Here is a 23,222-nt window from a genome sequence, read left to right on the forward strand (position 1 = left end):
TGAAGCATTTCACAACTGTCACCTTCACCTGACAGCAGCACTACAGCACTCACCTGGAACTGGCCTGTATCAGCACTTAAGTGTGACCACCAGAAGTGCGGTTACCACAAGTAATAGCTAACTCAGCAGGAGTGAAGAAAACCACAGCTGTGCAGTCACAACAGCATCATTTCAAAACTCCTACACACCCTGTGTAGGCAAAGAAAAAAAGAAAGAACACTCAAGTCCTGATCCACCCAGTTCATCTTGAACTTGGAGTGTTTCAGAACAATAATCCCTTCCACCTTTGACTACCTTTGCTACTTCCCCCACAGCCTCCAAGACAGGGCTCAGACAGCCATGCTGACAGCCCAAGCCGGCAGCACTACTCCAAGCTGGCTGGCTGCACTTGCGTGTTACTGCGAGCAAACACCAGCCAGGGGCAACTCTCAGTACTGGGGCTTTGACGTCTAACTGAAGAGTAGCATACATCTCCTCTTAAAGAAATAAATCAACAGTGCTTCGGTCTGTTAGAAGAGCCAGCAGTGTGCTTCCTTCTCAGGAATAAAAAAAGGGAGCATAGTATCACCATCTCAAAATAAAATGCAATTCCTGCTCCGTTCCCGTGAGGCTGACAGAGAGCACCAACACTATGGATACACCAGACTTTGGATTTCCTGCCAATGCTGATCAATGTCTGACTCTCCCAGAACACAGCTTGTAACTATCGATTCAACATGAGGGAAAATCTTTTATCAACCCCCATGGGTTTCTTCCACAGCCTTTTCTTACATGGTCTAGGACACATTCAGATGCATCCACCCCAGCTTCCCCATCGACCACATATAGGACAGGGAGTTTTGACTTTATCCTCCCTGTATTTGTCTTACCCTTTTCTGCATTACAGGGGTTTTTTATTGTTATTAATGTTTGCCCCTCTTCTGCATTACATTTTTTTATTAGTGTTTGCAACAGTGTACTCAGGATAATGGATCTTTAACTGGCTACGGCTTGTAAAGAATTCAAGTATTACAAGAAGATAATCATTACTATTTCATGGAAATGAAACTCAGTTAACTCCACCAGAGATGAGAAACCCATCTCCTGGGCTACACATCCGCTTTGCTTCTCATACAAAGCTAGTAGAGAGTAATTTCAGTAGGACCTGGACTTGACCCTCAAGCCAGGGAATGAACTCAGTCATAACCTAAAGCTCACCACAAAGCTTTCCAGTAATTCAGATGCACTCATTTGACATAGCTTTGGCTTAAAAAAACCAAGGGACCAGCATGCTTTTATAAAAGAAATTGTAACAACGGTAAACCAAGGGCACCACTCCAAGACACAGTGTGCTCCTACATTTAATTCTCCACTCCAGAACCAGACAGAGACGTACTGGGAGCTCAGAGTCCATCATATCGCTTAAAAATGAGCAGAGATGCATCCAGTGTAACCTCAGAAGTGACTGCAGCCTGGTCTAGGGACATCCACAGTACCCTGAAGTTAGTATATTGGGTTAAGTTCAAACACGGCAGCAAGCAGCTCCCGAAAAAAAGAGACTTTACCCTGCTAAGAAGCAGGTAGGTCATGCCAAACCATGTCGACACACCTGCACCTCAACCAGCGCTGAGCTGATTAATTTACAGCTTGCTCTGTATATCCATTTTCCATTGGACACACTTTTGCAATAAATGAAGTATCTTTTGACTGATATTGGGATTAAATATGCGCAGAAAACAACTTTTCAACCCTTTTTAAGGTTTTTTTAAAATCTGTCATTTCCTAGAGCAGGTAAACAAGCCAAGACTAGATACTTCAGTGAGCTGAAATCCAGTGGAAAGAAAGTTCCGTTTAAAACAGATTCAATTATTATTGTTCAATTAACGCAAATTATTTTAATTTGTTTGGTTGAAAATGTGAGTTAGCTATAGAAGAAAGCATGAAAAGCTGTTAAATATCATAAGCCATACATTTTCATTTTTAAATGAAAGAAGGTGCCTGACAATTTTAGCACTTTCCTCCTTGTTTTTTAAACTACTCCTTTCTCATAGAAAGCTTCCCTGTCAGATATTTCTCATTTTTAACAAGTTCTCAAAAAATCTGCTACTAGCTCTAACTGAAGTCTACATACAGGAGACTGGAGCAGATGAGCTTATTTCACCCTGTGCAATAGTCTTAGCAAGATCATCTTGAACCTCTGCACGTAAAATCAGCCTCTGCCCTCAGGTACCCGTGCCCCAGAGCCACTTTTGTAGCTGAGTGACTCTACAGCCCCTACACTGTGATGGAACCAGCTCCCACAGGTTTCACAGCTTTTAGCATCAATCTGAATGCACGCCCAGCTGACCAGTTAAAAAACACCACCACACAAACTAAACCAAAAAACACCACCACAATCTCCTCTCTCCAGCACGGTAGACAGAGACATCTTTGATGCTGCCTTTCCTTCTGCGCTCCCATGTCAGGATTACCCATGGTTTCAAACTCCAGGCATGTGGCTATGCGATTTCTGGCGGACAGAAGCCACAGACAGCTCCCAGGGGAAGTCCAGCGTGAGCATGCGTTTGTACGATGATTGGATGCACTCTTGCTTCTAAGCCTTAAAGAAATGAAAGCACATCTATGAAAGTTTCACCAAGGAGAAAAAAAAAGAAGAAAAAAAGGCAAGGCAAAGGGGTTTCAGAGAAGACAGCCCCCTGAGCGATTTCCAAACATCAAAGAAAAAGGCCTCCAGCGTGTTCTCCTCATCTGATACCTTTGTTCCCCGACTCCACACCTGCAGGCACGTTCCTAGCGATACACAAAAGGCTCCTTACAGCCCACAGACAGCTCTGTGTCCACAGGCATTACCTGCCTCCCACTCCGATTACCTCATGCTGTCACTTCAGACCAATCAAAGTTCATTTTATATGAAAAGCAAATCTTGTGAAGCTAGGTGAGACTGACCTGGGAGTCTCCAGTCCCAGAGAACTCCAGCAGTTCTGTATCAGACACACTCCTGTGCAGCCTGCCTGCTCCTTCATCTGTAATGCAGTTACGGTTGAGGTGAGTGCTTCTGCTCTGCCATTAGATTGTGGAGCACATACTTGGGTGTTTCCCACTTCCTTACCTCTGTTCACATGGTGATCTCTCCCCTTCTACAGGTCTGCATTTCCACTTTCATGGTCCCCTCAAGGTTACCTTTTCTGCCCATCTCTGTGGTTGCCTCAGCAGCTTTGCAGAGATACAGGGTGGGTGGCCGTGTGTTTCAATGTTCACAAAGCACACTCACAATCACAGCATGCCCAGCTGCCTAGAACTCAGAACTGCTGCCCTTGAATGCATCCCGGTCATCACATCCACTCCTGTGGGGCAGGGTGCGGGTAGCAAAGGAGGCAGGCCAGAAAGGGTCTCTGGAGATAACTGTAATTTTGTCAGTCCCTTTCACCTTCCCGCCCGCCGCCCCTGTCATGTATGGAAAGCCCCTGATGATAAACTCTTTGCTCGCCATCAGGAACTGATGTTATCAGTGGGCAAATTCAGAAGGAGTGCTCATGTGGATAAGCTAAAAAGAGTTTTCCTCACCCTGGAAATTGCAGGCAGCACCTGTCAGAGTAGCACTGCAGGTGGGTTCAATCTGTCGGAACTTCTTTCCTAGACTAGCACATAACGCACCCTCATAACAGCAGCATTGCCATTTCACACCCCAACAGACAAACCTTGTGCGATCGAACTCAGTTTCAGATAAACTCCTAATGAACTGCTGCTCACTCCTGGCCCTGCACTGCCACACATCTCAAGGCTGCTGCAGACCCACCCAAGTTAAAACTACCCCATGCTGGTTTTGACAAGACTAGTCCCAGTGCTGGCCAGGCTTAGACTTGTGATGCTGCAAGAAACAGGCTTGTGTGTAGGCAAGGAACAACCAGCCTGGGATCAAGTTGGCCAAGCGGAAGGTGGGAACACTTGCCCCTGTCAGCCTGCAGGCAGCGAAGGCTATGTGACAGTCTCACCCCTGTGCCAAGTGTCTGGGAGGGCTTCTCTGCCTCCTCTGTCTGCAAGGGCTTCCCTGGAGCTAGATGTAGTAAATAAAACAGTTTTTGGTTCATTGCCTCTCCAGTTCCTCCATATAGAGTTTCTAGGCAATTTCCCTCAGCAGCAAATGACATGAAAATGAACAGGCATGAAAATATCCTAGGAACACCAATTATTTCCACTGTGTAAACCTAGGGGTCTGATCCAACCTTCTTTGAACTCAGTGGGACTTTTGTGTTCGCGATGGTGTCCAAAACCCCAACTCCTTATTCCTATAGGTTGGCAAGGAAAGCTAGAAAAGGGAGCTCACTCTTGGATTTGGGTTTAAATCTAGCTCTGTAAGCATATGCTGCCTTGTAGACATATACTGCCTTACAGACATATGCTGCAAAGCACTGAAATGCCTTTGCGGAGCTTTGCTGATCTTTAAGTCAAAGCACTAAACTTGACACCTGATCCCCAGAGTCTCACCTCATTTTGAGCCCTAGACATCAGCAGCCCCACGCTGCTGGAGGCTGGTCCCACTGCCCCACCAGTGCCTCACAGCTCATGTCCCCATTGTGGGCAGGCAGAGAGAGCCCACCAACCTGTGTAGAAAAAACCTTCTTGCTCAGTAACCTGCCCTTCGCTAGGGAGGCCTGATAGGTTACATTCCCCATGTAACACAAGACTAATTATTTTACAAAAGCACCAAATTCCTTGTCAGTTGTAGCCTGTCAGAAGGAAATAAGAAAATCAATGAATTCAGAAAACTGAAGAGAAAAGGGGCAGAGGGGAGAAAAAGAAAAAATCCACTGAAATTAACGCTTCTTTCATTCTTTTGAACTGAAGAAGATATACTACTGGAGTAAAAATGATATTAATTTCTAAAATACCTAGTCAAGACCACTTGGCCTGAGTACAACCCAGCTCGCTCTCTCCTTTCCAAGCAGGTAGGGAGCTGGGATATATTTTTTCAGGAGTTCTGTTGCTATGAACTGTACGATTTCTTGCTGAATGTAATGCTTATTGCATTTTACTTAAGTTATAGTGTAGCTCAACACAGATCTGTCTGCCAAAGTTGGATGTTTTGAAATGCCACCCATTCCTGACCTGTGTGATTGAAATGGAGGGATTACTCTGTTCAGATGTTTAACTCCCTGCTAAGCATATGGCCAGAGAAATCCCTGTGCTGCTAAAGCTCTCAAGTCACTGAAGTCAGCCAAAGCTACTCCATTACTTGAAGGCTTCAGTGTTACTGGATTTATCTTGATTGTCCATATTTCTAAAAAGCTAAAGGGTGTTTCACACCTCCAGAACACAGAGAATTTCTCACTTCGTAATTGAAAAATGCACAGAGAGAGAACTACTGCAGGGAGGTGAAAAGGAGAAACTTCCAAGAAAAAGAGATTGAATGGCATTATTATTTTACATGGCATTATCAGGTGACAATGGCAGCACGCCTGGATGTATTTTATAATGACATTTAAACTAACATTTGTCAGTGTTAAAAGTTGAATTCCACATCACACCAGATCCTCTCTGAGTAGTATTTTCATCCAAAACTCTAAAAATTAGCCTAACTAAAGTAGGCAAGTATTATTGGCTCTGTCGTAGAAGTGGTGATTCACAACAGAAAGCAGCAGAGGCGTAGGTTGCGCAGGGCTAGGAAGGATTTCCTCTATCTACTGTAGACCCCAGTCCTTCTCCCAGTCCACTACCCTTCTTTACCCAGCAGCCATGTACTTAAGACCCTGAAAGCCCAAGACAGCATATTTCTGTTTGCACTGGCCATAGTGAGGGAGAGCAATCTGCTCTGTCTACCTTGCTGGCTTATTTAGCCCAAGCACAAGACCCAAGTGGTATGGTTAAATCTCTTTCTAAAGCTAGCTAGGCTCGATGCTAGCTCAGGGAACCCTGTACAGAGCTCCACTGCACGGTGTAAACGTGCCTTGAGTCAGCTATCATTAGCTGGTATTAATCCTGACAGAGCACCCAGAACAAAACATTCTTAAGAGGGCTGAAGTGGGAGTTAGGCACTAGTTAACTTATAAATTAAAGCATGAATTAAAATATCCACTGAAGAAAGCAAAGGACAATTTAAATTTCACCTCATTATGAAGCCAAAGCAAGTAAGCCAATCTACACCAGCTAAGGATTTGGCTAAGTTTCTCCTCCCCATAATTTTAAGCCCTATTTTGTTGCAGAAGAAGCTGAGAGATGTGAAGTTATCCCGCTACATGAGCCTGCAGACTCGCATCAAACACACTGCATGTTACTTTCAATAAACTGTTTTTGACTGTTTGTAATCCATTATATGAATTTCACAGTTTATGTGAAAATATTGGGGGGCAGGGAGACACCAGCAAACAATTTTCTGTGGGATCCTTTGAATTTCCAGTTTAAAACATTTACCAATATACCATTACTATTATAAGCTTTTTGTTTAATTCCTTGCCATCATCACTACAAACAAGGTTGCACATTTCTAACACTAGATACACAACTAAAAACAGTGAAGTGCTTTGAAATAAAGAAAACTGAGCATAAATTGTTGATCAACAAGTTGCAAAGAATCTCAGACATTAGTTATACCATTTAGCATGGCAAAAGCATATCCAAATCCTTCACTGAGACTGTGCAAAATTCTAGCCTTGCTGGAATTCAAAAGACAATGCCCCACCCTTGTTACTGAACATAATAAACTCATGAGTATAGATCTCATGGGGCTCAAAATCATTACCTACTTCTTGCCATATACAATACACCTATTTGCCTTGATAACACCTGTGAGCAATTTTCTGCTAGCTGGAGGCAGTTGTTCCTCAGCCTGCAAGTCCCTTATCTGGGATTCCTCAGGGCCACATCTGCAGCCATAAGCCGAGGAGTGCCTGGAAGCCTTCCCAGGCACTGATGCCAACTGGCAGGAAGCAGCCTGAATCCACGCTAGTAACTGCCTCCGTCCTCAGCACAGGGTGGCTGTGTACCGACTGCCAGCAGAGATTGGTCTCCGGACTCTCCTGGCTGTCAAATCATGCCTATGACATCTGAGGAGAGAAGTAGCTGAAATGGGGCTTTTTTTTTTTTTTTTTTTTTTAACCAGGAAATAGTCTAACAGTGTCCTGGGGGAGAGGAGACAGACGTGTGCTAGCAGACATACTTGAATTTATGAGCGTGGGGACAGCCTCAAGCCTTGGGCCTTCTTTCCACAGGAGTGAGGTGAGCAAGGAGAACCCATGGCAGGTCTTGCCCTGTGCCACCACACAGAAGAGCCCTCCTTTCCCAAGGGAAGCACAGCTATGCTCTAGGTGTTTCTCCCTTTTCTCCTACCCACCCGCCAGTCAGCAAAGATGTGCTGGGATACAAATGCCTCTGTGGTCCATGCAGCTCTGAGGATATAGGGAAAGGAGCACTCCTGGGCAGTCACGGAGCCACTGTGGCTTCTTCTACAGGGCAGATACCTCCTGCAGCAGACCTGCATGCTGACAGTACCAAAGGGATTTTTTAAAACAAATTCCTCATTCTTCCATGTATCCTAGCAACACCTCTCTGAGGTTAGATATGTGATGCCTTGCCAACCTGTTGCATAGGAAGCCTGGGGCAAATTACATATTGCTTTCTTCCCAGCTTGCCCCACTAGTACGAAGCCACAGTGATTAAGGAATATGCCACAATCAGCATACCCCAGTCTTGCCTGCTCAGGCAGGGTGTCACACTCAGGCATTCATGTCTCTCAATACCGTGAACTCAGCAGTGGCTCGTGCAGTGTGCATGGGGCCCAAGGAAAGGTCTTGCTGACAAAAGCTGAGGGCTTTGTGATCAAGGCAATAAAAAGGGGGTGGCCTTAATACCTGCCACAAAAATGCTTTACGTGCAGTCACACGGCACTGAAGGAGCTCAGGCCCTGAGTGGGTATCTAAATAACATTTCCAAAAACACTGTAGGTCCAAAATGTGCATGCAGAAAAAACGGAAATAAAATTCAACTCCCCCCATGTCCCTCCCTCCAACCTGATCAAGCTGCAATATAATTATAGCAAATGTGCAGTCCTTGTTAAAACAAACCCACACCTTGAAAAGCAACCTTTTTCATAAGAGATATCATTCTTTTTCTCCCTCCTCTAAAGCACGCCTTTACAATTTCTATTTCTTGTTGGGGAAGAAAAGAAAATGGATATGTTATAGAAATTATCATTGTTTTACAGAGCAACTAAAAATAAATTTAACCAAAACCTAAAAAAACCCCCACCATTACAAAAATCTGTAGAATGGGAAATTTACAATGGAACATCTTCTATACCCAGTGAAGGTGGTCCTTTCCCTGTGATTCTCCTGCCCATCAAATTAGATTTCCTTTCTTTGTCTATTACTAACCAAGTCCTTTCAGCTACAATATGCATTTGTCACTTGAAGCCCAGTTATCTTAATTTATCATGTATCTGCATTCCTGCAAAACAAGCAGATAAGAAACTACATATTTTGCTGCTTTTCTGTGTAACTGAACTAATCACTGCTAAGCCCAATTTATTCCAATATATTAAAGGAATGCAATGGTTACACAGGCACATGCAGGGGAGCCTCTGTCCCCAAGGCCAACAGGGGAGATGAGCTTATCACTGTTCAAAGATACATCATTTGCTGTAGATCTGTTATTCATCTTCACTCAGAGGAAAATATGGGATACTTCATAAGTGGTTTTGGCACTTGTGAGTTATCCCTCTTTCCCCACTCATGAAGATAAATGCCATAATGAAACACAGCCATCAGGTATTCTCTATATTTGGAGTACTCAAAGTGTGAGCAATGATTATGCCCTTTCATTGGATAAGTTAAGGTTGACTGCCTAGCTACCTGGGGAAGACAGGAATGATTTGCACTAGCTCACAGGCAATGAATGGAAGAAGGTGGCATACCTTCTCCCTCGGCATCAGTTATTCTGCTAACCTCAGGCTGAATAATACATTCGGTATGTCAAACCTTCCTTTTTACTTTAAGGCTACTCAGGAGCTGAATCTGCAAGCTGAGTCCAGCTGAGATGGCAGCAGCCACTTTGTTAGTTCAATGTCTGTTTGTTTTTGACACTTTTGTGGAAAATTGACTAAGTTTTTATAAGAAGTGAGAAAGGATTTTTATAGGTAAGATTTTTTGCAAGTGTCACGTGAATTCTAGGACATGGTCCTGGCCTGTGCTACACAAACAAAACTCCCTTTTGGGTTGACAGACATCATGAGTGAGAACTGGATTGTGTTTTCTGTGAGATAAGACTTACTGCCTTCATAGCTGCTTTTCGGGTTTTTTAATAGTGTACGGGAGGAAATTCAAGCCTTTAAAGTTACATTTAAATATGAAAACCTGACAGATATATCTGAAAATAAAAACTCAGCTGTTAATAACACACTGAAAATAATGCAATGGTACTGCACAGGAGGCTGAAACCTGTTGCTGGTTAAGTCTGGGGGTAATCTGCAGGTGAGAGCAGCTTCCTCATTTATTTAATACAGGGAATAGTGCTTGTATTTGTATATTGAGCAGTACTGGGCGGAAAAACCCTCAGGAACTTATAATCCAAACACTGCACAAATAAGAACAAAACTTCCCAAACTTCTGTGAATGAGGCCTAAGCCCTGGAAAGACAGTTCTTTGTATGCAAGGCAAGAGTTATGTTTATATCCTACTCAAGTGGAAGAGATGCACCGTTCAAATCCAATCGCTTGAAATCTGCAGCGGACTAGAAGCTTGAAGAATGCAACCTCAAAGGGGCTGCTTCATCTTAAATTTAATAACAAATCACTGGTTGTTTGTGATGTAAATATGGAGCAGTTGGTAGACACAGGATAGGTTCAGACACAGCTGATCTATCGCAGCCTTGCAACATCACTGACTCCCACACCCACCAGCTATTTTTATGCAGCTACTAATGCTGAAGATGTGTTAGGAAAATAAATTAAGTTATTAATATGCTCCAGGGAGAGCATTTGTAACTAGAAGCAGGTTGCGGGTTAAAATAGCCAGGTACATCTTAACCAGCATAGAAAATGGTCAAAGAACAGTTGCTGAAGACACTCATGAGGCCCTGGCACATGCTATCTAGAAAATATTGAGAGTATTTTGAAGCACGCGCTGGCTCATATTCAGCACCCAGAAGCTATTTTAAGTGCTCAGTGGAGACAAGCTAGTGTTATTAGGGAACTTTTCTTCCAAGAGACAACAATACATTTCGAGCCAAATAATCCCATCAGAGGGCTTTGTAAACACCTAAATCAGATGAAGTGGCTGTGATGATCTCACGTTAGGAAAGATTCAGGAGGCTGAGCTAAGGCAGGTTTTCTTACGACACTTGAAAACAACGTCAAACTATTTGCTGGCCAGTTTTGGTGCTCTGCCTATTAAATAAAAGTTACTGCCAGTGAGAATCTCTGGAGTCAGATGAACTGCCTACTGGCACAGGGCAGCTGGTTCAAGAAGAAAATCTTGAGCAAGAGCCTACAAGATAAGGTTTTTTTACCTTCCTGAGCAGCAAAGCCATGGCTAAACACGCACTGAAAATACAACTCTCACTTTCTGGCAGAACAGCAGCCTCAGACTCATGGGGAAAGGGTTCCAGTCCTCCTCTGGCCTTGGCCTCACCTCACCTCTCTGTCTCAGTTTCACCCAGCCTAATGTCTTTTAACAACACCCACAGACAAGAAAAAGTATATGAAGAAACACGTAATACTATTATTACCTGATGCTATAGCTCTGTATTATATGAAGGCATAGACAGTCACAATGAACACCCTAAATCAGAAAGATGGGAAGAAATGTGGGAACAGAAAAAGAGGAAATTGGATTATGGCAGTGATAGAGAGAAGAACAGTAGATGGCAGGGATTTAGAGACCTTGGGAAGCACTCTGATGTCAGCATGATGGTCTCCGTAAAGAAAACTGTTAAAAATATGACCAGAAGAAAGAGCCTGATCAGAAAGAGTCAGACAAAACTTTTATTTTGTAAAATATTTCAAGCTTCCTTTTCCCTCCTGTTTTTGAAAACTTAACTGTACGACGCAGCAAGGCTTGAACAACACGGAAATGTAAGCACTTGTGTGCCACTCTGAATACCGTGACACAAAAAAAGCAGAGAGTGAAGGGTGCCTAAATATAGTTCAGAAGGCTCCCACCTCCCTGTACTCAGGATCAAACTCCACATCCAGCTCAGGTCCGTGATTTTCAGGCAGCATTTAGCAACTAGCAGAAATAAGGCCATTTCACAATTACCAAAGCTTGGGGTAGAAACAAAGATAGCTGATGAGGAATCAGATATAAATAAAATACTTCCAGTGAACTCCCTAAAAAGAGTTTGCCACTGCCTGCACTTTACTAAGTTACACTCCAGTGATATTTAGCCAATTTTTAATCCACCAAACCACTGACTGTAGATACTCAGCTGGGAGAAGCAAAATGTTGATCTACCCCACATTGTGATCCAGACCTGAATTTACAAAACCATGCACTTCACTTACATTTTTGCTTCAAGAAAATAAGCACTATACACTATTTTTGCTTAGGGAAGGGAGTTGTAAAATTAAATACACCAAAGATACAATATTCCCTTCCCATCCCCTTTCTCTCCCCCTAACCACCCCAGTGCAACAGCAATGGTGACACAGACAGCAGCAAGAGCAGAGACAGAGGGGATGCTAAAGCTAAGCTAACTTGGAAGAAAATATGTAACACCTGAAGTAACATACATGAAATAACTAAAGGTCACAAGGAAACCAACATGCTCATGTTCTTGAAACTAAGAAAAAAGTTCATTTACTCTTTCAACAACCATTTTTGTTTTGAATATGCTCTTGGCATTAATTCCATACACAGCCATCGATCAGTACTGAGAGAATTACAGTGGTGAAGCAAAAAAGGAATGAAATGAAGTACCAAATAGCCTCTCAAACAATGTGCAACTGCCAGCCTCTTGTGGTACCTCTGTTATTTGCAGAATGCAAGTGACCGAGGGCACTGGAGCAAGTATTCAACAAGCTCTTTTTTTTTTCCTTCCATCACATTCGTGAGTTCCTCTTACCAGTCAAGTTCTTCAAGCCAAGTTCCCTGAGTCCGAAGTTACCATCCTTTCTGTAGTTAAGAAATATCGCCAAAGCATATCGCTCTTCATAGAGTTTGGTCCCACGAACAATGCGCAGGTTCTCCAATGGCAGGTATTCAAACTGATTCAAAGCCACCAAAATGTAGCCTGTGACTTCTCGGATAGACTGAAAGACAAAAGTTAAACAAACACACTAGAAATGGCCCATTTTTAATTATTCTGCATTTCTCACAAAAAGGATGCTTTAGTGTAAGGTGCTGGCACCCAAGAAAACAAAAAACAAAAAACACCCAACTCCAGAAAACAAATTCTGTTTCAACTTATTAATTTTAACTACATTTCTGTTTCAATTTAAGTGAGTTTATTAGAGATACTGGTTGGAAAACTAGAAAATAAAGAGGCAGACATTCCTTTCCGTTTTATTAAACTTGAGCAGAAATTAACAGTAAGTATTAAAGATGCACGAAAGGTTGACTTCGCACAACTCGAAGCAGAGAGCAGGTCAAAGGCCTCTGCAGGACATAAGCAGAATCAGCTGGGGCAACAGTTCAGGTAACTCTCTCTCTATTGTACAGGATATTCCAAGGTGAAACTGAAGGGACACAACATGGGGTAAAAGAGACATCTCTGGAAGAGCTCACCATCAAGCAGGAATGGATGGTAGAAATGAGGGGCAGGCATGGAAGAGTAAAGACAAAGTACATATGTATTAATACCCACTTTTGTACTTCTAAATGAAACCAACCCCTGAACATTTGCAAAGATTCAACTTCAAGTTTCATTTGGAAGTGCTGGAACCATACGTGTTGATATAGCCCAAACTTTGATCAAAACCGTTATCAAAACCTTTAGCAAAATAATTGCTGCGTCTTTGGGTTGGCTGACATCTTTGTTTGTTTTAGATTAACTACTCAGTAACCCTCCTGCTCATACTTAGGAATTTATTGCCTGGGTTGTAAAGGGGAAAAACATCCCAAACCCCAATAACTGGAAACAATTTTTCAAAGTCCAAAAGATTTACAAAACTAAGACATTTTTCAAGAGAAAAAAAGATTTTTAAGTATGCTTTTTCAGAAAACAAAGTTCATTCTAAGCCATTTAAATCAAAGGCCTAGAAATCTGCAAATGCCTTTAAAAAGTGTTGTTTAAACACTTGCATAGAGCCCCACCATCCTCAGCAGGACTTCGCACAACTGAGGGGTGCTCCTGGCCAGAGCTGCTCCCAGAAACAGGACCTCCATGTTGGGAAGGGTGTCTCAAATATAGTTTTCAAATCTCATCTAATTCCGTGCTTGCAACAGCCTGCAACCACTGTACACATGTACATTTCCGTATGGCTGTACATTTAATGGACAGAAATTGATATAACTACTTGTGTGTTTAAGTGGATGCATGCACTTTTTTCTTCCCTTTGGCAAAGTCAATATCTTAAACAATACACAGAAAGAAAAATTCTGCTTAGAGTAACGTGCATAGACTATAACTAACATGAATGGGACACCAGTCAATATTGTAATAAAAACAAACAGGCAAACAATAGCAGGCATCTAATTAAATGTGTTGTGTATGTATCATTAACAAAGAAAGGCAACATGGATTTGCAGCACAAAGGACAGGCTTTTGCTTTGCTGGTTAAGCGCTGCTGTCATGATTTCATATGTAAGTGTGCAAGAGCCTTTTAATTAGGTTTGTAGCTTTATTAACAAGTATGGCAGTATACATAAGGAAGGATTTATATGCCACAAACTCTAGACACTAGCTGTCCTTCTAAAGTCAAACATCTACTCAGCCTAAGCTGCTGAAAAAGTTCTGGAGCTATTTCAAGACTTGCTTGGCATCTAAATAGAGCACAGTGTCATTACAGGACTTTGATGATAACTCAGTGAGTTGAGCTAGGTCAAGAAGTACGGTTCAGTAGCTCAATATTAAATGTAGAGCTGCATTATACCCTGGGACACTGATTCCATTATAATCAGAAGCTTTCCAGCATTTTCATGATAGCTCTTTTGCTTTCAGACATTTCAGCTTTGCCAGTTTCATCAGGAATTTGTTTTTCGTTGTATGCAAAAATTTGCTTAAGCTGTCTTTTTTAGCCTCTCTTCAGAATTCAGGAAATTTTAAAATCATACTCATGGCTTCAATTTCTTCACTGATATTCTAGGGATACTGTGATTGCTCTAATTAATTTCAAGGGAAGTTTAACCTGGAATTGAGGTGAAAAAAATTAAAAGCAGTTCCAAAACTGCACCTGACCAAGTCATCCCTGCCAAATTTTATCACTCAAAACCATGTTTTCTATTTTTAGAGTATGTCTTGTTTACTGCTGTACAGCAAGTCCACCTGAAAGGAGCCGTAATTCAGCATGGCACTGAAATTACACACACACACACTCTCTCACCAGCAAATCTTCATTTCAAAATTAAAAAAAAAAAAAGGAGAAAAGGACAAAGTTTTGTCGTTGATAATTGCGAACTGCCACCCCTAACTCAGAATCCTTGGTACTTTGCTCGCTTGGTTTATCTGACTGAAATGACAAATTATGGCAAATATTTTAACAAGAGCTAGAGGGTCCTTTCCAGTCCTGTGGTTTCCATCAGTATTGCCACACCTTTTTATTTGCTGGAGAAACTGCCATGTTAATCCTTGCAAAAGAAAATTATGAAAATAAACCAAAGGATTTCCAATTTACTAGAACACAGCAACCTGACCGACCAAATCTGGTAGTCTGTTATATTAATTTGGGGGTTTATTTTATTTTTTTTTTATTCATATTTGAATGAAAAAGGCAGAGCAATAACATGTTTTGCAGGATGGTATGTTTTCTGACTGGTCCAACTTGAAAAATGTCCTGGGAGTGCTGCAGGCAGCTCAGGTTTTGGCCACTCCTAGCTGACACTGTCACTTTGACACTCACTGCAAGTTTTGATGTGATTCTTACCGAAAATGGACAACTGCCCACTTGGAGCTCACTCCAAGGCCTGTTGGAGTCATTGCAAAGATGCCTATTGGCTTCCACACAGACTCACAAATCCTCACACCAGATGGGATCAGCCAGCCTGATCCTCTGAAACTCATGCCAAGGTTCAGCATAATTTTAACCTCCTATCCTTTGTATACAAGACTGAATGCTTTCCTGTTTGGGTATCTAGGACTCACGTATAAGCCCAGATATCTTAATGCTCTGTTTTAGCTACTTTTAATTCAGCATTAATCATTGTCCCACCAAGAAGGTGGTATGGCTCACAGCAGTGGTAGTTTGAATGTCACCTCCCTGTTTGAGTCTCCTGCTAGGGCTGGAGGTCCTCACAAAAATACATTTCCCATGACTCAATCCCTCAGGAAAGAAAAAGGGAGACAAGGACATGAGTAACTGCATTTCAGTTCCTATGACCTACAACTAGAATGGAAAAACACAGATTAATCACCAACAGACTTAAAGCTGAAACTTTCTGACAGGGAAAACCAAATGAACTTTGGCAGCCTCCAGTCTTGCTTGCTGACCATTTTGACTTTGCAGGAAAGAAAAGTAGTGTGGGGGGGGTGGAGGGCGAAGTATTAATCCTTGGCAAATTTAAAGCCTCACAAGTTGCTTTAAAACCACAACAAGCCACAGGATTCAAGTCTGATATATTTACCAGAGAAAAGATCTTAACAGAAATTTTTGGACAGTAGATAAGTACTCGTACTCCACAGTTTGCTGTCCCATAGGCCCAGCACTGCCCTGCACCCCAAAAGCAGGTACGGTAGCCTATTAACCAGTCTCCTCCTGGCCTATACTTTCCCTGACACAGCCTATTTTTTGTTTTTAAACCTACAAACATGTTACCCTTTGAAGACAACAGACCCAACAAAGGCCATATATCCCAAAACTCATCGTGCTTTGAGGCGCTGCCCCACCCTGGGCTGCTCCTGCACCTCGGCCTGCTCCAACATGGCAGCCACTGCTCCCCTCAGCTATGCTAGGGCAGTCACTTCGGAGTGTGCGGGTGGGTGTGCACAGGGTGAACAGAGAAACAGGGTCCCAAAATAATACCAAAAAAAAGGGGGTTATTTTCAGCAGTTCTTTTTCAGGTGATAAACTGTAAAAACGAGCTCTAGAAAACCCATTCCCTTAATTACAACTAATATTAGCTGAGCACAGGTAAAGCGTTTTAAGTTCCAAACAGCAAAGTCAGAATTATCCTGTCAGCTGTGAGTCATAGGCAAGATTGTTCCTTGCCATCTTAAATCGTCCTTCAGCTCAAGTCAAATGAATCTGAGTGAAACAGAGAAAAATAACAGTGAAAACTTCATCATTCTGCCCAGAACAAAAGATCCATGAACGATTAGGGAAGCTGATATTTCTCATAAACACTACCAAGTCTCTTAACATCTATCGGGGAAGGTTAGACTGTGGCTAAGGCACCAAAGACAGCTATATTGTGGGAGTACGTTTCTGCTGCAGATGTGTTATTTATCCAGTCACTGGACCTGATCTAACAAAGCCCTTGCGGCCTCATCTGACCGGACATATGTCCCCAGCACGGGTGTCGGAGCACAGGCAACCTGCTGCAGGGGTCAGCCCACACTTGTGGGACTCCAATTAATTATGTTTTAGGTTCATTTTGCCCTTTTCCATAAAAGCTAAATATGCTTCAAGTCTGCTTTGATCTCACTTCGAAAGCACCAATAAACACAAGTGCAGGATGTGAGGATCACCTGAAAAATGAATGTGTTTAATTCACAAACACTAAAAAAAACAAAAGGCATAGCATATATATATTCAGCATATTCACTTGAGAGACAAAGAAAAAAGCCTTTGCTTTCCCAGCACTTGTTTGCAGTGAGACAGAGGTGCTTTGGTCCCCCGAGGAAGTCAGGGTGCCAGGTATACAGGCAGCTACTGGGAAAAATTTGAGGAGACACAGGGGTTTCCATAGGGAACGGGTTTCTTCTTCTTCCACCGCAAGGAGGGAAGTAGAAAGGGCAAAGAGCTTTAAATTAGATATACATACGGAATAAGCCAAGTGGACACTTTTCATCCCACCTGTTACAAATAGAGTGATTTCTATTATCAGGGGATATCCATTTCACCAGGCAGCAGCAAGGCTCAGCTGTGAGCAGATAGCAGGCATCTCCTGACTCTGATCCAAGGAGCTAGGCTGACCCTCGAACATGAACTGTGTGCTTTGTCGCAATACACCAAATCCTAAGAAAGTCAGATTTCTAAGTGATACAAAGGGGAAAATACTTCCTACGTGCATCATCCTTTTTTCTACCTTAACAAAGGTTACCATGCCGCAGCAAAGTCATGATTAAAATAACGAACATGAATAGTTACCACTGCATCATCTCCTTCAAAAGCTTTTCACTTCTCGAGTTGACTTGAACAGAGTATTTCATATTTTGCTTTTTGATCAATTAAAAGGTACGCATTTATAGCCAGATAGAACTGTGCAACACCCAACTGGCCAAATTCATTTCCTGTTTTTATTATGAGGAAAACAAAAAATACTGCAAAGACAAAACTTGCTTAACTTTAAACAAGTTCTCAGGATGATCATAACATCCACCTTCACAAAATTCAGTCAGGCATGTTTGTGAGTGTGCTGGTAACCTAAAACATCATCAATTAGCTTTCATTATTTTTTCATACATTTTCACCCATGCAATACATCTTTCATTGTCACAATTAAAAAATTAGTGTTTATTGGATAACCACAAAGCGGCATCTAAGCAGCTACAGCACTTGCAATGCTAATTCTAAGGGAAATACTAATATCCAAAATGTGGAAATAGCTAGCCTCCTGCAATTTCTGGAGCTCAGTTAGCTGCTCCATGCATTGCTCATTGACAGTTATGTATTTTTAATGACACCATAAGCTGAGATTTTAAAAGGAATTCAGGAGACGTATTTACAGGACTTAGGCATGTGGCTGTTGCCAGCTTCTCTCAAAACCTCATCCATAACCATGAGAAATACGTAGTACATACTGACATTTCTCATGTCTAAGACGATTCTCCATTTAGAGACAATGTCAAAGCTAACACAGAGCACTCACATAAGGAATTTTGTTCCACAACAAGCTCGTGACTTGTCTCCTTCCATACTGTGCATCCTTCAACTACGTCAACACTTGTGAAATTGTGATGTTACGCCCTCTGAGCACCAGCAGTTTTTCAGATACACTGTACAAGCTTCAATAAACCCCCCTCAAGTTTGAGCACACTGATGGATATCAGAACATAGCTTGTGAAAAACATTTTTCTGGTGCCTGATCCAGAAGCAAGTGGTGTATCGTAACAAGAGGTGCCCTGGCAGCTGCAGAGAATTTATTGTCCAGAATGCTAAAGTTGCAGCTTAGATTCAAATTTGTTACCAAAAAAGAGGAAATTCTTGTAGCATTTCAGTTTGCTTTAAGATGTATTAAAGGCAAAGGAAGGGCTTGGCTGTAGTTTTCACTTACATTTTGTTATTCCGGGAGTGGAACTTTTCATACATTAAAACTGGAGAATTAGCTGTGTAGTTATTAATCTACAGAGTCTGATGTAGAAATCACACTGTTTCATGCATAAGGCAAGCGAAGCTGAGTCTGAGCTAATATACATTACAGAAGGGTCTAGGGAGGTCTTGGAGACAAAACAAATACCGGTCTAAAATTCATTAAACTGCAGATCAATGCCCAAATCTGGCATTTGGAAAGGAAGCCCCATTAATAACACATAAGTGATGGTAACGGACAAAAACGGGGAGCCTTTGAAATGTGTAACCTGACTCATTTTGCAAATTATTGCTGGGAAAACAATGTGGGATGTGAAAAATAAAATTATAATAAACAAAATAATAAAATAATGTAGGTATTGGAACATTACATAGAAATAATAGGTAAATCACTGGACAAACAAACCCAAAATCTTTTGCTTTCAAATTTCAAAATATTGTTTCTAAAGACGTATCCAAATAAAAGATGTATCCAAGAATTCTTCATGTTGACTGCGTTAGATGTAAGCTCAGGTGTCAGCTTGCACTGTATATCTACACCTGTTTTACAGTCAAAAATATCATACAAATAGAGAAACTGATAAGGCTTACATCAACATCTGAGATTCTTCCCAATGTTCTCTGTCTAAAACATAATTCCTCTATTTGTGTATCTGCTTAGGAAGTGTCTAACTTTTAGGTACACAGGTTGCCTAAGCGCACACAATAAATCCTAAGCACTTTATGTTGAGCAATGTTATGACCTAGACAAAGCCTCTACTCTGTAACAACCCAATCTTCACAGCTAACATCTTTCTGTCCTGAGGAAAGCTATGGATGATCTGTAATACCTGATTGGCCTTCAACACACTTGCAGAGCGGTTTCGACGAGAGTTTATTGTATTGTCTCCAAAGGGAAAACTTGGTCATAAATTAGATCAGAAAGACTAAAATGAGAGCATTATGCTGCTACAAAATGCTTTACCATTTAGGCTGTTTAATAGTGGCTACATTTTGCAGAAACTCAAAGCACATCAGCTAACAGCTGCCCAGTTAGAGAATTTCCAATGGGAGATATTGATGCCTTTTGCTTTCTCTGCTTTTGGGAGCTTCAATCAAGTAAAACATTATTTCTTTCCAGGCAACATTAAATTGCACAAATGGCTACTTCATAAACAAAATAATATCAACACTCTGGAAAGATTTTATAAAAGTAATAACCATGGGAAAACACATTCCCTTTTATCAATTTGACTTAGACAGCCATAGCCTATGAGAAGCTGTTAGCACATTCAAGGGTCTCCAAACACTTTCACCCAGAAAGACAAAGCAACGGCTGCCTTGTGCCCCTGCACTCGGCACTGGTGAGGCCACACCTCTAGTACTGTGTTCAGTTTTGGGCCCCTCACTACAAGAAGGACATTGAGGTGCTGGAGCGTGTCCAGAGAAGGGCAGCGAAGCTGGTGAAGGGTCTGGAGAGCAAGTCTGATGAGGAGAGGTTAAGGGAACTAGGGTTGTTCAGCCTGCAGAAGAGGAGGCTGAGGGGAGACCTTATCGCTTTCTACAACTACCTGAAAGTCACTAGTGATAGCACAAGAGGAAACGGCTTCAAGCTGTGTCAGGGGAGGTTTAGACTGGATATTATGAAAAATTTCTTCACTGCAAGAGTGGTCAGATATGGGAACAGGCTGCCCAGAGAGGTGGTGGAGTCGCCATCCCTGGAGGTATTTAAAAGACGTGTAGACATGGCACTTCAGGGCATGGTTTAGGAGACATGGTAGTGTTGGGTTGACGGTGGACTTGATGATCCTAAAGGTCTATTGCAACCTTAATGATACAATGATTTTATGACACCTGAAACTGCTGTAGAGAGGCAGCATGGGGCAGCAGCGTGAACACTGCATTGGGATGCCTGTGTCTGCTATCAGCTTTGGTATTTCTTTTTTGTAGTTAGACTGCATTGTCCTTGGAGTAGAAGTGCTTTCGTAACAACAAAAGGAGCCTTGACCCCAGTTGTTACCTTCACTGCACAATGCCTCACAGTCATATTTACACAAAGTGCCGACAGCACTGCTATGGACATCCCGAGATGTCAGTGGACTGCACCAAGTTGGTATCTTTATTTTGGCAACACAAGATATCATCTACAAAAGAAAAAATACCATCTGGTGTCTCAGTGCTGTTCTTATTTGTGATGCTCTAAATCCCCATGACATTTTTGATTGTGTCAAAGCCTTGGGAGGCTGCTTACTTGGTCCTCCAGATCATAAATTTGGTTGGAGCATACCAGGGAGCCCATCCATGCCCAAGACTCCTTACCATGGAAAGAAAATGGAAGAGGAGGATGAGGAGCAGGACCAGTGCTCCCAGTCTCTCCTAGCACAGAAGCATTCCTGACTTCTCCAGCTTGCATGCAGCCTGAGACAGCAAGTGGATGAAGTTTTATACAGGGAACAAAAAGGAGAGGTGAAAAAGGATGTCTTTCCCAGAATGGTGATGAAAGGTCAAGTGTCTGATCAGAAGTCAAATGGAAGAATACACATGACAAATGCAGTGCAGTCTGTAACACGGTGTCCAGAATTACACACTGCTGTAAGCAAGCTGCCTACAAAGATCCCAGGAATGTTCTGTGGGCATTGAACAGTAGACAGTGGCTTTATTTGTTCATTTAATATATGATGAGTGACAGGCTTTGTGCATCAGACATTGCAATTTCTTTTTTCCTAGTACCCAACCAGGTTAGTTGGTATGAATTACTGGCAAGTCTATAGTTAGCCAAATAAATGAAATGTGTTTATTAAAATTTCTCCACTGTCTACTGTTGAAGAAATGGGAGGACTTGGCTGGCATGATTCCCACTCCTTGGAGCAACGCAGAAAGAATTAAACATCACGGGGATCTGGTACAGAGGTGGAGTTGAACAACAGGACATTTATATTTTTCTATTCAAACAGCAGGTGAAGGTATCAGGCCCCTCCTGAAAGCAAAAGGCTGTTCCTATTTCTGAACATGGGAACTGACTACACATGGTGAAAATGTGTTAACCTTGCCAAATTTCAGCTAAACAATCTCTGTCTAGGCTTTTGGGTTTTTTTGCAAGAAGCAAATGGCTGTCTGTCCAATCCTGAAAAAGCAGATAGGTTATTTTTAGAGAGCTTTGCTTTTCCTTTCCCAAGAAAATACTTTCTTAAAAATATATTGTCAGTTTGTTTCATATGTGCAACAACCACTCTTTAATGAGTATTTTGAATGCATTTCCTGGGAGGAACTGACTTTATTGGCACTCCAGGACAACTCTGCACACATAAATTAGTCAATACTGGAGTTCTTGCTGACTGTCTGGTTTCACTGAAGAGGAGAATCTTCATCCACATACTGGACTTTAGCAACTCTTATTTCTAGCTGAGCATATACAAATACAACTTCTGAGCTCAACATCACGCCTACCTATTGAAACTATATCAGCCTCTGTAACTCTAATCTCTTCAAGAATAGAAACTCTGGAGAGATTCATTAATCACTGGCTTTTGATTAAGGTTATTTCCATTGAGATAAAAAGTGAAGAGGCTTCTTGTTTTTAAAGCTGTGTTTTTGTTTCGTTTATCTAGAAGCTGGAGAATAGCTCTGTTATTCAGGCTGTAATAGACTGTTTAAGTCTCCTTCAAGGATAGATCCATAATTTATAAGATGGGAGCAATTAGTAAATGCATTTGATTTTCAAATTCAGAGGTATTCTTTAGGAAGGACATGTAAACTCCAGATTTTGATATTATGCAGGATGCCACCAACCAGGAAAACATCCTATAATCTGCAGTGACTGAACTAACCGTAAGATAACATTTTTCTCTGCATTAATGCCAATACTTTTCTTCAAGGGGGCATGTTAAAAACTTCTCCCACTCATTACATTTTCTGTGTGGTTCCTGAACTAAGAAAGATGCACAGTCTTACAGGAGATGGAGCTTTTTTTAACCATGTCCAGGATAACCAGACACCTTAAAAACACCATCATTCCTACATGAAATTATTGAAACAATGAGCAAATTTTTGTTCCCTCAAGGTTCACAAACAACATCTTTTTTTTGTTTAAATTATAGATGAGTTTATGGAGAGGGGTGCTGAAAAAGTTCTACATAAAATTATTTCTCTTTTCCAGGAACAAGACTAGAGAAAGTGGTTTGCTCTTGATATAAAAGTTCTAAAAAGCTTAAAAATTAACAGTCCAGAAGAAATGGTAATTTTATGAAAGGAAAAGATGGGGAATGGGGCAAGAGATCAGAGAGGAAGGGGGAACTTCTTATGATCAGGAGCAGAGAAGGACAGAATGTGTCTCCCCTAATGCAAGGCAGACTCAAGCAGTAGTCATTCTGGCATTATCTAATTTCCGAGTGCTTGAGTTTGCAATCTTACTGCTTTATTTCTACATCATTTTCTTCTTTTTTTAGGGGAATCATGGCAGGAAAAGTGTAATACTCCATACAAGATATAATTTCCTTCAATACTTATCACCAGCAAATGATTGGACAAGCAATCTTTTGCCAATGGCTTAATTAGAGGAAACCTCTATATTTAATAATGTTCCTTAATTTACTGAACCACACACAATAGCTTGTCAAAGGAGAAAACGCAGAGTGGTTATTGTCGTAGCTAAGGATGGAAAAAAGGTTCAGTCATTACAGTCATGACAGAAACAATGTTATTAACTATATAG

The 23,222-nt window shown here is 41.6% G+C and overlaps 1 protein-coding gene across 4 annotated transcripts in view; it reads right to left on the minus strand.

Annotated features, from left to right (window-relative positions):
* The window catches only part of ERBB4 (erb-b2 receptor tyrosine kinase 4), a 647,409-nt gene that overhangs the window by 297,305 nt on the left and 326,882 nt on the right, over window positions 1-23,222 (minus strand). For all 4 annotated transcript variants that reach the window (XM_075094047.1, XM_075094045.1, XM_075094049.1 and 1 more), the window contains exon 3: window positions 12,031-12,217. In XM_075094047.1, coding sequence (XP_074950148.1) covers window positions 12,031-12,217 — 187 coding nt within the window. The remainder of the gene's footprint in view (window positions 1-12,030; window positions 12,218-23,222) is intronic.

Source organism: Phalacrocorax aristotelis, chromosome 5, assembly GCF_949628215.1.
Source record: "Phalacrocorax aristotelis chromosome 5, bGulAri2.1, whole genome shotgun sequence".
Taxonomy (NCBI): domain Eukaryota; kingdom Metazoa; phylum Chordata; class Aves; order Suliformes; family Phalacrocoracidae; genus Phalacrocorax; species Phalacrocorax aristotelis.